The 17163-nt window shown below is 36.2% G+C and overlaps 4 protein-coding genes across 8 annotated transcripts; 2 read left to right on the forward strand and 2 right to left on the reverse strand.

The window, feature by feature from the left end:
- The first annotated feature begins 2990 nt into the window (after positions 1-2990).
- Positions 2991-4530, forward strand: LOC9307531 (ethylene-responsive transcription factor SHINE 2). Its single transcript, XM_002871415.2, has 2 exons — positions 2991-3230; positions 3783-4530. The coding sequence occupies exons 1-2, from the start codon at positions 3151-3153 to the stop codon at positions 4264-4266; spliced, it is 564 nt and encodes a 187-aa protein (XP_002871461.1). The 5' UTR covers positions 2991-3150; the 3' UTR covers positions 4267-4530.
- A 394-nt stretch (positions 4531-4924) lies between these two features.
- On the reverse strand, positions 4925-8511 carry LOC9307532 (DEAD-box ATP-dependent RNA helicase 56). Of its 2 annotated transcripts, none has more exons than XM_021023891.1 (12): positions 8400-8511; positions 8110-8223; positions 7866-7966; positions 7322-7494; positions 6992-7223; positions 6784-6902; positions 6188-6244; positions 5897-6081; positions 5651-5795; positions 5466-5549; positions 5310-5373; positions 4925-5232 (listed from the first exon to the last, which is right to left on the reverse strand). In XM_021023891.1, exons 2-12 carry the CDS (start codon positions 8220-8222, stop codon positions 5222-5224), a joined length of 1284 nt encoding a protein of 427 aa, XP_020879550.1. In that variant the 5' UTR covers position 8223; positions 8400-8511; the 3' UTR covers positions 4925-5221. The 2 variants fall into 2 exon arrangements, with proteins under 2 accessions (XP_020879550.1, XP_002873498.1); XM_002873452.2 differs by having other exon boundaries at positions 8110-8234; positions 8400-8483.
- A 186-nt stretch (positions 8512-8697) lies between these two features.
- Positions 8698-12288, forward strand: LOC9309567 (DEAD-box ATP-dependent RNA helicase 56). 2 transcript variants are annotated; one of them, XM_021023892.1, is made up of 12 exons: positions 8698-8795; positions 8955-9086; positions 9300-9400; positions 9623-9929; positions 10029-10260; positions 10341-10459; positions 10977-11033; positions 11126-11310; positions 11416-11560; positions 11662-11745; positions 11840-11903; positions 11989-12288. In XM_021023892.1, the coding sequence occupies exons 4-12, from the start codon at positions 9792-9794 to the stop codon at positions 11997-11999; spliced, it is 1035 nt and encodes a 344-aa protein (XP_020879551.1). In that variant the 5' UTR covers positions 8698-8795; positions 8955-9086; positions 9300-9400; positions 9623-9791; the 3' UTR covers positions 12000-12288. The 2 variants fall into 2 exon arrangements, with proteins under 2 accessions (XP_020879551.1, XP_002871462.1); XM_002871416.2 differs by having other exon boundaries at positions 9757-9929.
- Positions 12289-12371: 83 nt separating this feature from the next.
- LOC9307533 (glutamate receptor 2.5) lies at positions 12372-16492 on the reverse strand. Of its 3 annotated transcripts, none has more exons than XM_021023888.1 (5): positions 16209-16492; positions 14233-15551; positions 13727-14042; positions 13221-13627; positions 12372-13012 (listed from the first exon to the last, which is right to left on the reverse strand). In XM_021023888.1, exons 1-5 carry the CDS (start codon positions 16477-16479, stop codon positions 13001-13003), a joined length of 2325 nt encoding a protein of 774 aa, XP_020879547.1. In that variant the 5' UTR covers positions 16480-16492; the 3' UTR covers positions 12372-13000. The 3 variants fall into 3 exon arrangements, with proteins under 3 accessions (XP_020879547.1, XP_002873499.1, XP_020879549.1); XM_002873453.2 differs by having other exon boundaries at positions 13217-13627; XM_021023890.1 differs by lacking the exon at positions 14233-15551 and having other exon boundaries at positions 13217-13627; positions 16209-16369.
- Between the last annotated feature and the right edge of the window lie 671 nt (positions 16493-17163).

Consider the following 17163-nt stretch of genomic DNA (forward strand, 5'->3'; position numbering starts at 1 on the left):
TATATATGTATTATAGTAATATTGTATAAATAAATAAAAAACAATTCAACGTATGTAACTATATTATGAAAATAAGTAAACTAATTTATTGTAATATTTGTAAATCAGTTATTGTTAAAATAAAAGTTTTGAGCAGAATTAAATTAATCTTATAAATAAGTAATTAGTACAATAAAATCCTATACGTAAGTTTACTTACAATTTTATGGAATCTATAAAATTTTGTCATAAATTTTTTTAAGTAAGTTAGTTTTGCTGAAAGAACTTATTGAGTATAATTATGATAACATTGAAAATGTGATTATGAAACAAATTCTGAAAAAATATTTAACCTTGGATCGTTAAAATTCGATGAACCAACCTGTAAAAGATGAATGAAAAACACTTAGTAGAATATAGCTAAAGTAAATATAAAGAGAGAATAATATAGAAAGTTTGTTTTTTTTTTAACTTTTCTTACCAAGTATGAGAATCTATTATCTAAGAGAGAAGAGATGTATCTGATTACGAGAAAATTTTTTGTGAAAAAGAGTGTGAGGGAAAAGAGTGTGAGAATGGATATATATATGGTAAAAAATATATATGTACATAATGATTTATAACATTAAAAAAATCAAAAGTAAATAAGTGGCTATTGTCCACTGCGTTTTTCGGTTGGACCGCAGGGTAAGGACCTGACTTCACTTTGAAATGCGGTCCATGCCTTTTTATCTTTTTTTGAAATCTGCAGTTTACTTTTTTTTTTTTTTTTTTTTAAAAAAACACATATTTTTGAGAAGGTGTTGAATGGTAACATAGGTGCGGTTTTCAATAATAAAAAATGAAAAACGCCAAAACACTTTCACTATTCACTACTTAAATTAAATTAAAGTCTTACAAAACAAATTAGGACAATCGAGCAACGGCGCATCCGCCTTCAATCTGCCAACCCATACTCTTTAATATTTTTTTTTTTCAAAAAGTCGACCAGTAGTGAAATAATTAAGCCATGGTTATAAAACCTAAAAAAAAGCTTTGACTACTTTATTTTTTCTTGATATGAAGGACCTTGGTGGGTGTATATCTTAATTTAGGTTAGATGAAGATTAGCTACGGTTAAATGGTTCGGACCAGTTACCATTTAATGGGTTGGTACGATAATTAAAGGGAAAAACTGGACTGATTTAAGAGTTTGAGTTAGAGCTTGGGATCCACCATCCTTGCTAATCCTGTTGCACCGTATTTTACCAAAATTCATTTAATATATTACGAGGAATGTTAAACTATAAACAATGATTTTGTTTTTCTAAACTAACTGCTAATTCGTATTCAAGAATGTTTCACATAAATCAAAACATTGATTATATGAGATGAGAATTTACTTGTTTCAAATTCATTTCACTTTATTGATGAACGATATACACTTTGAATTGGATCTCTCTCTCTCTCCTTTTTTTCCCCCCATTTAATTGAGAAGATAAACAAAAAGCAAAGGAATCCATCTACTAATCGAACGACAATGGCAAACCTACTTTCGTAATGTTAGCTACGGTGTTAAATGTACCACATAAATGAAATTATTCTATTCATTAGCTTTATCAATAGGGTGAAGCTCATTGGAAAAGTCTTCTGCCAAAAAAGAAAAGAAAAAAACGAATGAAATGATAACTATCCATCCCATAGCGCCACCTTACTCATGACTTCAATTATAGTCTGACAATTTAGGACTGAAAAACATTATTGCAAATGTTGTGAATACATTTATTTTAGCATAAAGTTTTAAAAGTTATTGGTCTATTATACGTTGAAATATCTACGCCCTTTCACCACCCGACCTACCGACATTTCTTTGGTTTTTGTTTTTAGATATATAATAGATTTAAAATTCGAAAATGTAAACTGAATTAAACTGGAAGATAAACAATGGTGCACCAAGAATTTGAGCTGAAGTGACGACGTGGCCTTAAAGCTAGGTTCCGTCTACGGACACCCAAAGTTTGAAGTACAGAATTGGGTTATAAATCTGTTTGGTGAAATGAAAAACTGATTGCTAGTTTGAGTAGGTTGACTCAGATTATAACTATATAGTTAAGATGAGAGTCATGAGACCGTTAATGGAGATCTCTCTTTTTTTGAATCCGAATATATACATATCGTATAGCTTTGGTTACTAGATGCATTTGAACTCAAACATGAAATTAATTCAAAACGTGTGAAACTCAGAAAACAGATTTTCAGTTTCATGTTAGCACAAAATCTCGCAGATTCTTGTTAAGTTTTTCCACATGAACTACCATATTTAAAAACAGTAAAAACAGTTTTTCTTAACAAGTAGTTTATAAATACAAATTGATTTTTTGATAAATAAAGGTATGATATATTAAGTAGTTATATAATAAATAAAGCTATGATAGACTATATATATGGATAGTTTTCATTTGTGTGTGGGTATTATAAACCTCAGGCAAGATCCCTATATGGGTCGGGGGTAAAAACAAAAAAAGAGTCCCTATATGGCATGAAAGTTACGTTAGAAACGAAGGTACAAGTCGTGTCTTCACTAGATTCATTCTATTAAAGTAAGGAAGTTGTATTCATAAATAAAGAATAAATATAGATATATATCTATATATATATATATATATATATATATATATATATATATTGATGTTACGTCCACCACGAAGGTTTGAGAGACAAAGTAGTGGGCTCAAATATCTTATTTACCATCGTGAATCGAATTTATTAGATCATCGAAGAAAGGTCAATTTGCAAACAAAGAGAATTTTTTTTTTTTTTTTTTTGATAACCGTGGGATTCCAAAAGCTTTGTAGGCCCAAAGACTAATCCACGAGACCTTGCATCCGGGTATGCTTTATCCCATCGTTAAGAGAGCGGCTAGGTGGCCAACCCGAATCGAATCCAGGAGGGGGACTCACAGCTGTGAGCCCTTTACCAACTGGGCCAACGTGGGTTGGTTAACAAAGAGAAACTTCAAATAAAAACTCTATATAAATAGTTAGCTGGAGACGAACCACATTAAGATCAGAGACTAGTCAGTTTCTATCTACCTCTCTTCTGCTTGTCCGAGTTCGTGTATGCTAAGAAGAGAGAAACTGAAAATACTTAATTTGGAATCAGCAAATATAAAGTTATAAGGAAAATAAAAAAATGGGACATTCGAGGAAGTTCCGAGGTGTTCGCCAGCGACAATGGGGTTCTTGGGTCTCTGAGATTCGTCATCCTCTATTGTAAGTATATGCTCTCTATATACAAATATGATCTCCATTGTTTACTTTTTCCTGCTTAGGTTTAAATATTATATATTGTCGTAGTTGCTTTTTTTCATATGAAGCTACAATCTTTAGTATATTTCATCAAAATTTATTTGTATATTACAAAATGGTAACAAACGTTCTCCTATTGCTATTGCTTAACAATCTACAAAATTATTAAAAGGAATCAAAATCAACCATGCTTATCAAAGTTAAGTTATAGATTGAGTTTCATCTACTTGATTTCTTCGATTATTGTAAATGTGGTAATTTATAAGGTTCGTTTGGATTTGGGCTCAAGACATACAATTATGAAAACATAATCTCAAATGTTTACTTAGTTTTTATAACTAATATAAAAACTAAAATCTGTTTTTTTAAAAATTTATATCTAACTTGAATCTTATATGATCAAAACATAATTGAAAATGTGTACTTGAATTCGTCTCAAAAACGTTAAAATATATATTTATTTTATGAGTGATGTGAATGTAGTGTATTTACATGTGTGTGTGAGAAATTAATCAGGAAGAGAAGAGTGTGGCTTGGAACATTTGAAACGGCAGAAGCGGCTGCAAGAGCTTACGACCAAGCGGCTCTTCTAATGAACGGTCAAAACGCTAAGACCAATTTCCCTGTCGTGAAATCAGAGGAAGGCTCCGATCACGTTAAAGACGTTAACTCTCCGTTAATGTCACCAAAGTCGTTATCTGAGCTCTTGAACGCTAAGTTAAGGAAGAGCTGCAAAGACCTAACGCCGTCGCTGACGTGTCTTCGTCTTGATACCGATAGTTCCCACATTGGAGTTTGGCAGAAACGAGCCGGGTCGAAAACAAGTCCGACTTGGGTAATGCGTCTCGAACTTGGGAACATAGTCAACGAAAGTGCGGTTGACTTAGGGTTGACTACAATGAAGAAACAAAACGTCGAGAAAGAAGAAGAACAAGAAGCTATTAGTGATGAGGATCAATTAGCTATGGAGATGATCGAGGAATTGCTGAACTGGAGTTGACTTTGAGTTTGACTTGTTGGAAGTATCTAAGAAAAGGAGTAAATGGTTTTCATTATTTTCCGGATTTTAATATTTTTTAAAGTTTATAATGTGATGGATTTTATTTATCGATTATAAGAAAATTGTCTAAAATACATGTAAAACAATGTAATATATACAGATTTGTAATTTTTTTTTTTTTGATGAAAGTATACATGCTTGTTGTATTGATTGATATAAAAGATTGTTGGATTTAAGTATTCTATTAATATATGTATTTTTTTGTATCGGTTTTATTCCTTTTGTTTGATTTTATTATCGGCTTGTGAAAAATATCCAGTTCGTTTGAAGGAATAACAATTTTCTTCCCACATTTGAAATCAAAATGTCATAACAAAGGGGCTTCATTTTTGGAATTAGATTTCTGAAACTTAATTTTCTTTGAATGAATCCAGAAACTTTTGTAGATTCGACATTCAACTTCTAGAAAGGCGACAAATAAAGTACAAAACAAGTCAAAATCTGTCAATTCTTGAACAAATATGTTTTTCTAATTTGATTTTAAACACTCATGATTAATTTATCGAAACTTGATGATAGCCACTTTGAAAGTTGATGATTATATATCGAAAGCCTAATGACAGTCAAGTGAAGATGAATCCATCTACTAAAATGAATAAAAACATAATCAACTCAGAGGACTTACTAACTTGCTCTCTAAATCTTGAGGTCTTAAAACATAATCATCTCTTGTACAAAAAACAGGACAGATTTTAACAGTGCGATTTGGAGAGTTAACTCAGATCTCTTTCTGTTTAGTACACAGACTGTCTTAACATATAGAAAACAAATTTGTCCTCGTAAAAGACTAAAACAGCAACAATCGGAGCAAGGATAGTGGAGAACCTCCATGTGACCCCTTCGAACACCAACAAGGTCGTGTATGAAGAGGTGCTCCTGAGAGACGAAGACTACTTTAAGACGGCACTGCATAAAGAAGAAGAAACAACTTTAATGTCTAAACCAGACAGAACCAAGCTTATTGGTAAAAGGATTCAACTTACTGTAAGTAGATGTGTCAATCTGCTCAGGAAGTTCCTTTATATCAACCTCAAACCTCTCTTGTACCTGTCCACATTAAAATTGCTTGTTTACTAAAATACCCAACTCAATATTAAGTAGAGGATAAATAGACTTATGAAGACGATCAAACTCCAAACCTGATTAAGAACAGTAGAATCTGAGGCTGATGCAACAAATGTGATTGCTAGACCCTTTGTTCCAAATCTACCAGCTCTACCAACCTATACCATAAAAAGTTCAAAACAGTAACGTTACAAGAGCTCTGTCGGTGAGAACAATGATCAATAATAAATTTCAGGATTCTCTAAATACGAATACTTACCCTGTGAAGATATGTATCTGCAGAATCCGGCATGTCATAGTTGATAACAATGTTGACACGCTCAATGTCAATGCCTCTTCCTACCAAATCAGTCGCCACGAGTATTCTCTTGTGCCCTTCCTTGAAACTCTTGTAGCGAGTCAATCTACATATCATGTCATATTAGGCTTACGAGTTGGTCTCCATGAGGGCTTTCACAATTAGGGATGGTTCAGAATGAGTTGAATTTAAAGATAATGTGCATACCTCTCTTCTTGAGACATGCCAGAGTGGATACATATTGAGGGAAAATTGCATTCCACCAGCAACTTGTTCAGCTCCGCAGCTCTGCTCACGCTCTTCACAAATATGACAACTTGATTGAAGTCCAATGCATCCAGAAGGTCATTCAACTTGCGGTTTTTCTCCATCTCGTTCAGTTTGATGTAGTGCTGTTACAGTTGGACAGAAAAAGCCCACTTATATTTCCATTGAAGTATCAAACAACAACATATATTTCCATTGAATAAGAAGAAGACCTAACAACAGTTAAAGTACCTGGACAAGTCCATGAAGAGTCAACTTGGCTTCATCATCAACATATATTTCCATTGGCTGAAAGGAACAGATATCAGAGTAAATGGTATTAGCAAGTCTTCCTCAGGCATTGATTTCCACAACAAAAATGAGGACGGATGAAGAACCCCTGAACTGAGATCCTCGTCCATCAGGTTTCCTCTTCAAAGATGTGAGTTTTGCAATGAAACATCAATATTGCTCCGAACATTAAGGCCAATAAATTTGAGTAGGAAGAAACCCCGAGGCCTCACTACGCCCAACTCAAAACCCACCCAGCACGGTAAGCATTGCAGAAAAATAGAAAGGAAAAACTCCGCGATGATAGAAGATCCCACTGAGCAAAGACTTCACTAAACCACTAGCTAAGTTGGATATTCAGAATCTCTTAATACTCCAAAAACCCCCTATAAACTACCCAAGGTATTATTAAATCGAGACACTGCATCCGAAGCTCAATGGCAGGTTTTCCAAAACAGAAGGTGCTCAACTAAACCTACGATCTCCCAGAGAAGGCTAAAAATAATTCAAGATTACAGGACTTGCAAACCGAGATAGTATTGGCTGTAGGACATTACATCTTGCATAAATTTCTTGCAGACTGGACGTATCTCTTTGCTGAGCGTAGCTGAGAACATCATTACTTGCTTGTCATGAGGAGTCATCTTAAAAATCTCCTGCACATCCCTCCGCATATCTGGTAAAGAAAAGCTAAAAGTGTTAGAAGATACAATTATTCAAGGATATCTTATACATAGAATGTCAGAATTCAGAAATCAGGTATACCAAGTGACTCGAGCATTTTATCACACTCGTCAAGAATAAAATGCCTCACATTCTTCAAAGAGAGATCTTTGTCCCTGGCGAGTGCAAGCACCCGACCAGGGGTACCAACAACAATGTGAGGACATTCATTCTTCAGCAAGTCTTTGTGAATTTTAATGTTGACTCCACCATAGAACACCGAAACCTTTGTATCAGGCAGATAGGTACTGAATCGCACGAACTCATTGCAGATCTGCAATTAATTTTCAGCAAAATAAGTATTAGACAACTTGAGGACGGACAACAGAACTACAAGAGCCGAAGAACCTGAGTGAAACAAGAAGGTCATACCTGGTAAGCTAGCTCTCTTGTATGACACAAGACAAGTGCAGAAACCTGGCCAGGAGATGGCTCGATCTGTTGTAGAGTCGAAAGCACAAACACAGCAGTCTTTCCCATACCAGATTTTGCTTGGCAGATAACATCCATGCCCAAGATAGCTTGAGGGATACATTCATGTTGCACTGGTGGAGAACCAAAGAAAATTGCACCGAAGAAACCCTTTATAAGTAGATGATAACCACCATATCTTTTAAATTGATGGCTTTAGCACATGTTAAGCTCACTCCAAATCAATAGATCGAAATTAGCGTTTATTACCTGAAAAAGGGAATCAGTGAAATGTTAATGGATATATCAATCATAAGACAAAAAAATACTCTAGTTACATAATCCGGACAACACATCTTTGTTCAAACTTCGAGAGATAATAAATAACCAACAGTAGACTGACCAAGAAATCATAGAAGAAAAAGAAATACACGCAAAGGAAGAATTGGTGTAGATTTATGGTGCAAGAAAGCTCAGAAACAAAGGAAGAGTGAAATCTACTTGCCTTCAGATGGATGTTCAAATCCTGAGTCAACAATAGCTCTGAGAAGCTCCGGTTTCAAAAGGAAGTCTCTGAATCCAGAACTGTGTATTCCCACGTACCCTCTGTCACAATAAAGAAGAACAACATCAGAATTTAACATAAATAAGAAATTGGTACTCTCAAAGGCAAACGACTAATGAAACCTTCACTGCTAACAAGACATCCAGTGTCTTCATGACACAGATCGACAAATAAAAAAACTCACTTTTTCACGGCTTCGCCGTTAACTTTACTTCCAGAATCTGGGACCTTCTCGTCCTCTTCCTCGTAGTCCAAAAGCTCCTCCTCATAGGCTTCGTTGTCTCTAGCATCTCCCATACTTCACAAGTTTTATAAACACAAGAGAAATTTCAGATAAAGTTCGCAATCCAAAGCAAAACGAAAACCCTAAAATTTGGGGACAAAGCGTATAGTGAATCTCGAACCCTAAGCGTGTAAATCCAATGAATTTGCTAATATACAGAGGAATCTATTGGATTGAGAGCGAGTAGATACCTGAGAACTGAGCAGAGCTGGTTAGATCGCGAAATAGGATTAGGGTTTCGAAATCTCTGAATTGCAAGAGAAACAAAAATATCTGAGCTTCGTCCGAGTGCGTGCAAAGAGAGATATGTAGTGAGAGATAGGGTTGAACTCAGCATAAATTGGGCTTTGTTTTAATTAATGGGCCTACAATTCTGTCGGTCCTTCCTTTGAGTTCAATAATCGGCGCACAAGGCCGATTCATAAAAACTAGGCCTATTAAAGTAAAGCCCATTCTCAACCCTATCTAGTCTCCCTGTATATATATTTACGGACACCTACGCGGCGCTGGTATTTAATTTTCTTCAATCAGAGATTTCGAAACCCTAGTCGATTTCGAGATCCAACCAACTCTGCTCCATATCTCAGGTAAAACTCTCGCTCCAAATTCATCGAGCTTACACTGTTACGAGTGCGAGAACTCTATTGCTTCGAAGAACTATCCCATTGTTCCAATTGAAGATGCTTTCTTACTGAATCTTAGGTTTATGTTTTTTATTTGGAATCTTACCCGAAATTTTTCTGCAGCTTGTAGAATTTGCCAAGTATGGGAGATGCTAGAGACAACGAAGCCTACGAGGAGGAGCTCTTGGACTATGAAGAAGAAGACGAGAAGGTTCCAGATTCTGGAAACAAAGTTAACGGCGAAGCCGTGAAAAAGTGAGTTTTATTTTTTCTCGATCTGTTTCATGAGATAGTGGATGTTTAAATTTAGGGTTTTCTTAGATTACTACTTGATAACAATCGACTAAGTTCTTCAGTTAGTTGCTGAACTCTATAACAATTGACTAAGTTCTTCAATGCTAAAATTACTGGAACCCACCCAATTTTAGACTCGTGTGTTTCTCATCTTGTACTTTTTCTTTGTGCCAGAGGTTACGTGGGAATACACAGTTCTGGATTCAGAGACTTCCTGTTGAAGCCAGAGCTTCTCAGAGCAATTGTTGACTCAGGATTTGAACATCCATCTGAAGGTAATTACTAATTACAATTCAGTACTCACACGACCTTTAAGTTTTCTGCCTTGCCTTTCACCATGCTATTGGTTTAAGATATTTTATACTTTAACTTGGTCCTTTGCGTATCACCTAATTAACTCCAAAAAAGTTTTGTGTTGAGGTTAATTTTTTTTTTTTCCTGTTATAATTATTTTTGTATTCTTTGTATATTAACGTTTCACTGATTACCTTTTCCAGGTAATAAACGCTATTTCAATCTAAATTTGGAGTGAGCTTAAACATGTGCTAAAGCCACCAATTTAAAAGATACGGAGGTTATCATCTACTTACAAAGGGTATCTTCGGTGCAATTTTCTTTGGTTCTCTACTAGTGCAACATGAATGTATCCCTCAAGCTATCTTGGGCATGGATGTTATCTGCCAAGCAAAGTCTGGTATGGGGAAGACTGCTGTGTTTGTCCTGTCTACTCTTCAACAGATTGAACCGTCTCCTGGCCAGGTTTCAGCACTTGTCTTGTGCCATACAAGAGAGCTAGCTTACCAGGTATGTCCTTTTTCACTTAGGTTCTTGGCTTATAATCCTGTTGTCCGTCCTCAAGTTCTCTAATGATTATTATACCATGATGCTGAAAATTACTTGCAGATCTGTAATGAGTTTGTGCGATTCAGTACCTATCTGCCTGATACAAAGGTTTCAGTGTTCTATGGTGGAGTCAACATTAAAATTCACAAAGACTTGCTGAAGAATGAATGTCCTCACATTGTTGTTGGTACCCCTGGTCGGGTGCTTGCACTGGCCAGGGACAAAGATCTCTCTTTGAAGAATGTGAGGCATTTTATTCTTGATGAGTGTGATAAAATGCTCGAGTCACTTGGTATGTGGATTTCTGACATCCTTATTACATCTATCCCTGAATAATTTTATGTTTTAACACTTGTAACTTTTCTTTACCAGACATGCGAAGGGATGTGCAGGAGATTTTCAAGATGACTCCTCATGACAAACAAGTAATGATGTTCTCAGCAACTCTCAGCAAAGAGATACGCCCAGTCTGCAAGAAATTTATGCAAGATGTAATGTTCCATGGCCAATTCTCTCTCGCTTTGCAAGTCTTCTAGTTTTCAACTATTTTTAGCCTTCTATGGGATTATTTGAGCATCGTCTGCGGTTCTGCCCTGGAAAAGCTGCAACTGATCTCTGGATGGGTCTCAATCCAATAATGCTTTGGGTAGTTTGTAGGGGTCGAGAACTGTAAGTGTTGAGATTCTGTAGCTTTGGTGTGGTTCAGTGACCGTTGCACAACAGGATCTTCTCTCATCATTACCTTATTCAGTTACAATTTCTTTGCAATTCTAGCAGTCCTGGGTGGGTTTTGGGTCGGGGTACTGTGTTTTCCCAAGGTTTCATCGTGCTCGTATGGGCCTTAATGTTCAGAGCAATATAGACATAGCAAACTCTCATCTTTGAAGAGAACCTGGTGGACGAGGATCTCAGATCAGGGGTTCTCCATCCATCGTCACTTTTGTAGTGGAAATCATTTCCTGAGGAAAGCTTGCTAATACTATTTACTCTGATATCTGTTCCTTTCAGCCAATGGAAATATATGTTGATGATGAAGCCAAGTTGACTCTTCATGGACTTGTCCAGGTACTTTTAACTGGTGTGAGGTCTTCTTATTATTCAATGGAAATATATGTGTTATTGTTTGATACTTTACCTTTTTTCTTCTTCTGTAACAGCACTACATCAAACTGAGCGAGATGGAGAAAAACCGCAAGTTGAATGACCTTCTTGATGCCTTGGACTTCAATCAAGTTGTCATATTTGTGAAGAGCGTGAGCAGAGCTGCGGAGCTGAACAAGTTACTGGTGGAATGCAATTTCCCCTCAATATGCATCCACTCTGGCATGTCCCAAGAAGAGAGGTCTGTACATTCTCTAAAAAGTTTAATGTTTCTGAACAACCCTACCTGTTCTTAAAGCTCGCATGGAGAGTCCAACTCTTAAGCCTAATATGATATGTTATGTAGGTTGACTCGATACAAAAGTTTCAAGGAAGGGCACAAGAGGATCCTTGTCGCGACTGACTTGGTAGGAAGAGGCATTGACATTGAGCGTGTCAACATTGTTATCAACTATGACATGCCAGATTCTGCTGATACATATCTTCACAGGGTAAGTATTCCTATTTGTAGAATCCTGAAATTTATTATTGATCATTGATCTCACTAAAAGGGCTCTGGTAACTTTACCGTTTTGCTCTGTGTATGGTATAGGTTGGGAGAGCTGGTAGATTTGGAACCAAGGGTCTTGCAATCACATTTGTTGCATCTGCTTCAGATTCAGAGGTTCTTAATCAGGTATGGTGTTTGGTAATCGTAATAAGTCCATGGTAAACTCCCCTTGATATTGAGTTGGGTATTTTAGTAAAGTGCAATTATAAATGTTGGACAGGTACAAGAGAGGTTTGAGGTCGATATAAAGGAGCTTCCTGAGCAGATTGATACATCCACTTACAGTAAGTGTTAATTCCCTTTACCAAATGTGAAAAGCTTGGTTTTGTCTTGTTTTGATATTAACTCTTCTTCTGATTCTTTGTTCAGTGCCGTCTTAAACAAGTAGCATCATCTCTCAGGAAAGAACCTCTTCAGATTTCAACCTTGTAGGTGTTCAAAGGGGTCATGGAGGTCCACAACTATCTCTCACTCTGTTTGTTGCTTCTATTTTAGTCTTTCTATGAGGACAAGTTTTCCCAGATATTTAGACCGTTTTGTAACTCTTTTAAGAATGAGATTGAGCCACTCTCCAATTCGCAAAGTTAAGAGCTCTCCTGTTTTTTGTACTAGTGATGATGGTTATGTTTAAAATATTAAGATTTCATGATTTAGTCTTTGGCTTGATCATTGTTTAAATGTTCCTTACTGAATTGATCTATATTGATGCATGCAAAAGCAAATAATATCATTGAATGTTGATAAGAATCCTGAACGTGAATACCATCTTTTATGCTGACCAATGAACAAATTTCATGTAATAGTAGGTAAGAGCTAAGTTTCCATCAGTATATCGTTTTAGATGTAACTTTTCTGTTTGCTATTGTATCTACCTTTAAACACACTTGAGAAAATGAAACCTGAAATATGATTATGCAATCTAAATAGTGTGGAAGAAATTTTGAGGTTAGGTTTGACTATGCTGACTTTAGCCTTGACAGTTGGGCAACTCTTCTAATGGGTATAGTCTTTGAGGTCAGTTTCTTACGGCGGAGCAAAGCTGTGTCGACTTCCACAATATGATCTCCAAAATTACCTTCTTCATTGCTTTCTTCTTGAGCTGCAGTGGCTTGATCATTTGGTAGATTGAGTGAAGCATTGCGTTGTCTCTCTTGGTATCTTCTTGAAGCCAACATGAGTAAGAGTAGAATGATAGAAACAACAAAGACGATCAGAAATAGAGCTTCAAAGCTGTGATGATCGAGCTGGATTGGAGAATCTGATGTAGTCGAGTCCAGACAATGTTTTTCTCCAAGGAACCACTTGTTCTCTATAGCCTTCATGGTATCTCCCTCTGTTATGTTCAAGATCTGTCTTGAAATATCTGATACCAATGGAGATCCTAGTGGAATGCCTACAAAAATCATTGAGATTTATTATCAGTTTTGAATGTTAGCAGTGTGGAAAACCGCTTTTAGTTCATCGTTCACAAGTTTTGGTGCACACTGGCCAAAACATTTGAATGTTAGCTAAAAGCGGTTTTGACTACAAGCGGCTGTGCCAACCTCTTCGGCTGCCACTATTTAAAGTCTACCTAAAAAAAAGTAACCAGCTCTACTTACAAAGCCAAAGCCATCAGCCTTAAAGGTAGGCTCGATTATGGAATACTGTGAGCAATACTTAGCCATGAAAAGTTTGATATAAGCGACTTCATCGAATGCAGCATCAATCCCGCCATTGCTGCTCTTTTTAAGAAAAAGTTCACGCATTTCTTCAGGAGAATTATATGTCTTTAACCTCGATTCATCGAAACGCATTTGTTTCAGCCTTTCAAATGTAAACGAACCAGTTTGATATCCAATGTTCACTCCGCTCTTCCTTAGATCATCCATGTGTCTCACTGTTGGTCGAAGCTCTTGAACCGTCAGCATAGATGTCAATGTTGCTGTGTAGCTCTGAGTCAGAATTAACAACACAAAGCACCAAACCACAACAAGAACCCTTGTGAAAAAGCTCTCTGATGGCCTCCCTATAAATAAATGTTTGTATCAGTTTTGTTGTTTCAAAGATTTTCAAGTAAATTGGTAATGGTTAGTAGCTGAAGTTGTGTGTGACAGAGAATACTCACTGTGTGCGAAAAAGAGAGTCGAAAACGAGAAGTAGAACACACTAGATATTTTATCAATTATCATCTGTTCCCTGAACTCCTCATCTGCTTGGTACTCAAAAATCCAAACCATAATTCCAATGTAGAGAAAAGAAGCAGCAGTAATCAACCATAGCTCCTTTGTTAAAGGCTTTAAGAAGACCCATTCTCCTTTTTCTTTCCCATCCTTGACAGGTACAACGAATACAATTCCGGTCTCTGAGTATGGCAACGCGAAATCGACATAATGCGACCGATTTGCCAAGATTGTTGTATCACCTACAGCTCCATCAAACTCCTGTCAACATCATTTGAAAAAAAGATATTAACATTTTAGCTCAATATTGGCTCTCCACCCAATTGTAGACGCCTTAACTAACAAAAAAAAAAAACTTTTACAGGTCTCATGATTATGTATGTATATAAGAAAAAAAAAAGAAAGAAAGAGGAATTGTTTTCTCAAATGGTTAGGGATCAGAGTAACTTACCCCAAGAAACACATTATAAACCATTTCATCGTAACTTCCACTAGGTTTTCCATCAGGAGTCTCAAAGGGGACGTACTCATAGGAGACAGCATATGGCATTTGGCTCATTACCGTGTTGAAAACATCTATGCAAAACCCAGTGACCCTTGGAACATTAGCATTTTCATCCTTGGTTACCTCAACAAAATTGTTGAAACCATCCTTCTTTGGAACCGCTATTCGCAGCTTCTTTGCGTTTGTTGGGAATTCCCAACCTTTAGGCACAAAAATAGTGTCCCCTGGCCATATAATTGGTCTAAGGCGACGCGATCTGTGTGACACTTGATGCACTCTTAGGCTCTCTACTAATCCCACTTTTGATTTCCAAAATCCAACCGTTCTTTCACCGCTTTCCTCTATATTGATAATCTTGAAAGTCGTCGCCTCTAGATTTCCGTTTTTCAGCTGAAATCTCCCGGAAACGCCTTTGAAACTGACTGTTGATAACGCTTGAAGAAGTTTGGGACCAGAGAGAGCAAATCCGAGATCATCAAGATCAGTTCCAATATCATCTCTTGAAGTGTTTTCTTGGGTCGTGTTGAAACTCATGTTTACGTGCCTAATTTCCTCAACTGACATTGCAAGTGCTGTTGCAGCATCATAAGCCCAACATGCAAAGTTGTTTAGCTCTTCTCCTCCGAATCTTTTTCGCCAACGAGCTTCAAGATACATTAGCTCTTTTGTTCTTGCAAAATATGTCTTGACGCCCAAGACACCATGCATATTCTCCAAGCCTGGTTCCCCCATTACACTCATGAGATCAGCTATACCATTTGTGACGATCCATACATATCCTTTGCTCATCATACCAATCTCTTTTGCTATCGAAAAGAGCCTTGATCCGAGATCAGGCAGCATGTGCACGATAAAAACCCTAGTGGGCATGGTCATAAGTTTGTAAAGCTCTTTCTTGATTTGATCATCAGAGGAATGTACTGATATGGAACTTCGGTATCGGATGTGAACGTTGATCTCTTGAAAAGCATCAACTAAGTAAGGAAGAATACCTTCTCCGAACTCATTGTCCACATAAATAGGCACAACTTCTCTCCATCTAAACGACTCTATGATGGCGCTAATGGCTTGGACTTGAGACGAATCGTCGTGTGTGGCTCTGATGAAATACGGACTACGGAGAGAATCAAGAAGAGGACTTGTTGCAGAGAATGAAATGATTGGAACTTTAGTTTGGTTTCCGAGGTTGATTAGAAATGGAGCTTGCATTGAATTCCCTGGTCCAATAATGGCCACCACTTCCCTCTTCTTTATCAAGTATAAAGCTACAAAGTTCTCAGTGTTAAATATTTTTGTGGTTTTAAGTTTTAAATTAAAGTTTAGTTAGTGTAAGTAGGAAGACAGCGCAAAACTGAAAGTTTGAAATTGCGTTCCATTTCGGTCAACGTTTCCAATTTCCACATTGTTTTGTTGGTGATCGTTGATTTGAATTAAACAAAAAAATGTAAATAGAAGTATCATACAGTATTGGAGTGGACAAATTATATGGATTTGAGATTTGATCCATAATCCAGTCCAATTTGCTTTTACTAATAATTTATTGTATAACATCTATCAAAGAGGATTTGTTATTTTGACTAAAACATTTTAGAGCTATATTTTATTTCTAATTTCATATTTAAATTTTATGTTTACTTTCTTGTATTTCACGAAACGAATATAGATTTGCTTTATGATTCAAAGAGATTGCTTTTCTTTTTTGAACAATCTTCACTTCGAAAGACAAAGATATTTATAGTTATAAAAAACCTAGACATGGTTGACTATATTTAAAAAAAAGAACAAGTGTTTCCATAACATTAGGATTGTTCATTTGCTAAAAAGTAAGGTTTTCAATGCATATATACAATTATAAATATCATATTTAAAAATAGCATCAACAACAAATTGTAATAAAATTTAATGTACGCAAGATCGAGTACCTGAAGCGGCAGCACCAACAACAGTTTGTTTAGAGTCGCGGATGTTGAGGACAATCCTTGTCTTGAAGCCATTATGAGTATTATAGAATTCCGACAGAGACATTTCGATAGCTCGCAAGCTTAAATCTGCGAATGTCACATTACTGCCAAGAACAATCCCCACTTTTACTTGTAAAGCTTCCTTTTGAGAATTCCCGAGTGATAAGAAGATGAGGAAAATTAAAAGCCATAATGGAAGAAAACGAGACACGAGATGATGGAAAAAAGACATAACTATGAGAATTCCAGAACCTCCTTGTATTCAAAAAAAAAAAAAAAAAGAGGACATGAAATGGAGACCGCAGCAAGTTTGGTTTGCTTGGTTTGTTGAGTACTGTATACAATAATCCAGCTCACAAATGTGATAAGATTCCACATTTAAAAGAAAAGAAGACTAAGACTAAATATCACTAATAAGCAAGTCAAATGTTCAACTTAGTCATGGAAAGACTTTTTAATAAGCTTCGGTCAACTAGGTTTTCTTTCACCTATTTCTACGTGTGGTTTGTGACACGAAGTCGGCCTTAAGATTTACTAGGTTCTAAAGAAAAAACGAGGAAAAAAAACACAGTCGCCTCTAATCTAATAGTATTCTTTCACAAAATTATATATCTTTCAAAAATATTTGAGTTTTTTATTCGTTCTAGTCAAATTTAAATGTTGGCTTAATTCAAATGCACAAGAGATTATTATCTTTGGAATCCCGGGATTTAGTCTTGACGTGAGAATTTTGCCGCTTGACTTGCTTACTTTTCCTAAGAAATCGATATATTTTTTTTTAAGAATCATCATTTATCAGCGTTACTTCACTTGATGCTTATTATTGAACGCATTTCATGTATATCCAAGGGTTAGAGAAAAAAAAAAAGAATTTAATTATAAGAAGAGAAACTGTCGATGTGTTCTTGGCTTTTTA

This window comes from Arabidopsis lyrata (assembly GCF_000004255.2).
Source record: "Arabidopsis lyrata subsp. lyrata unplaced genomic scaffold ARALYscaffold_6, whole genome shotgun sequence".
NCBI lineage: Eukaryota > Viridiplantae > Streptophyta > Magnoliopsida > Brassicales > Brassicaceae > Arabidopsis > Arabidopsis lyrata.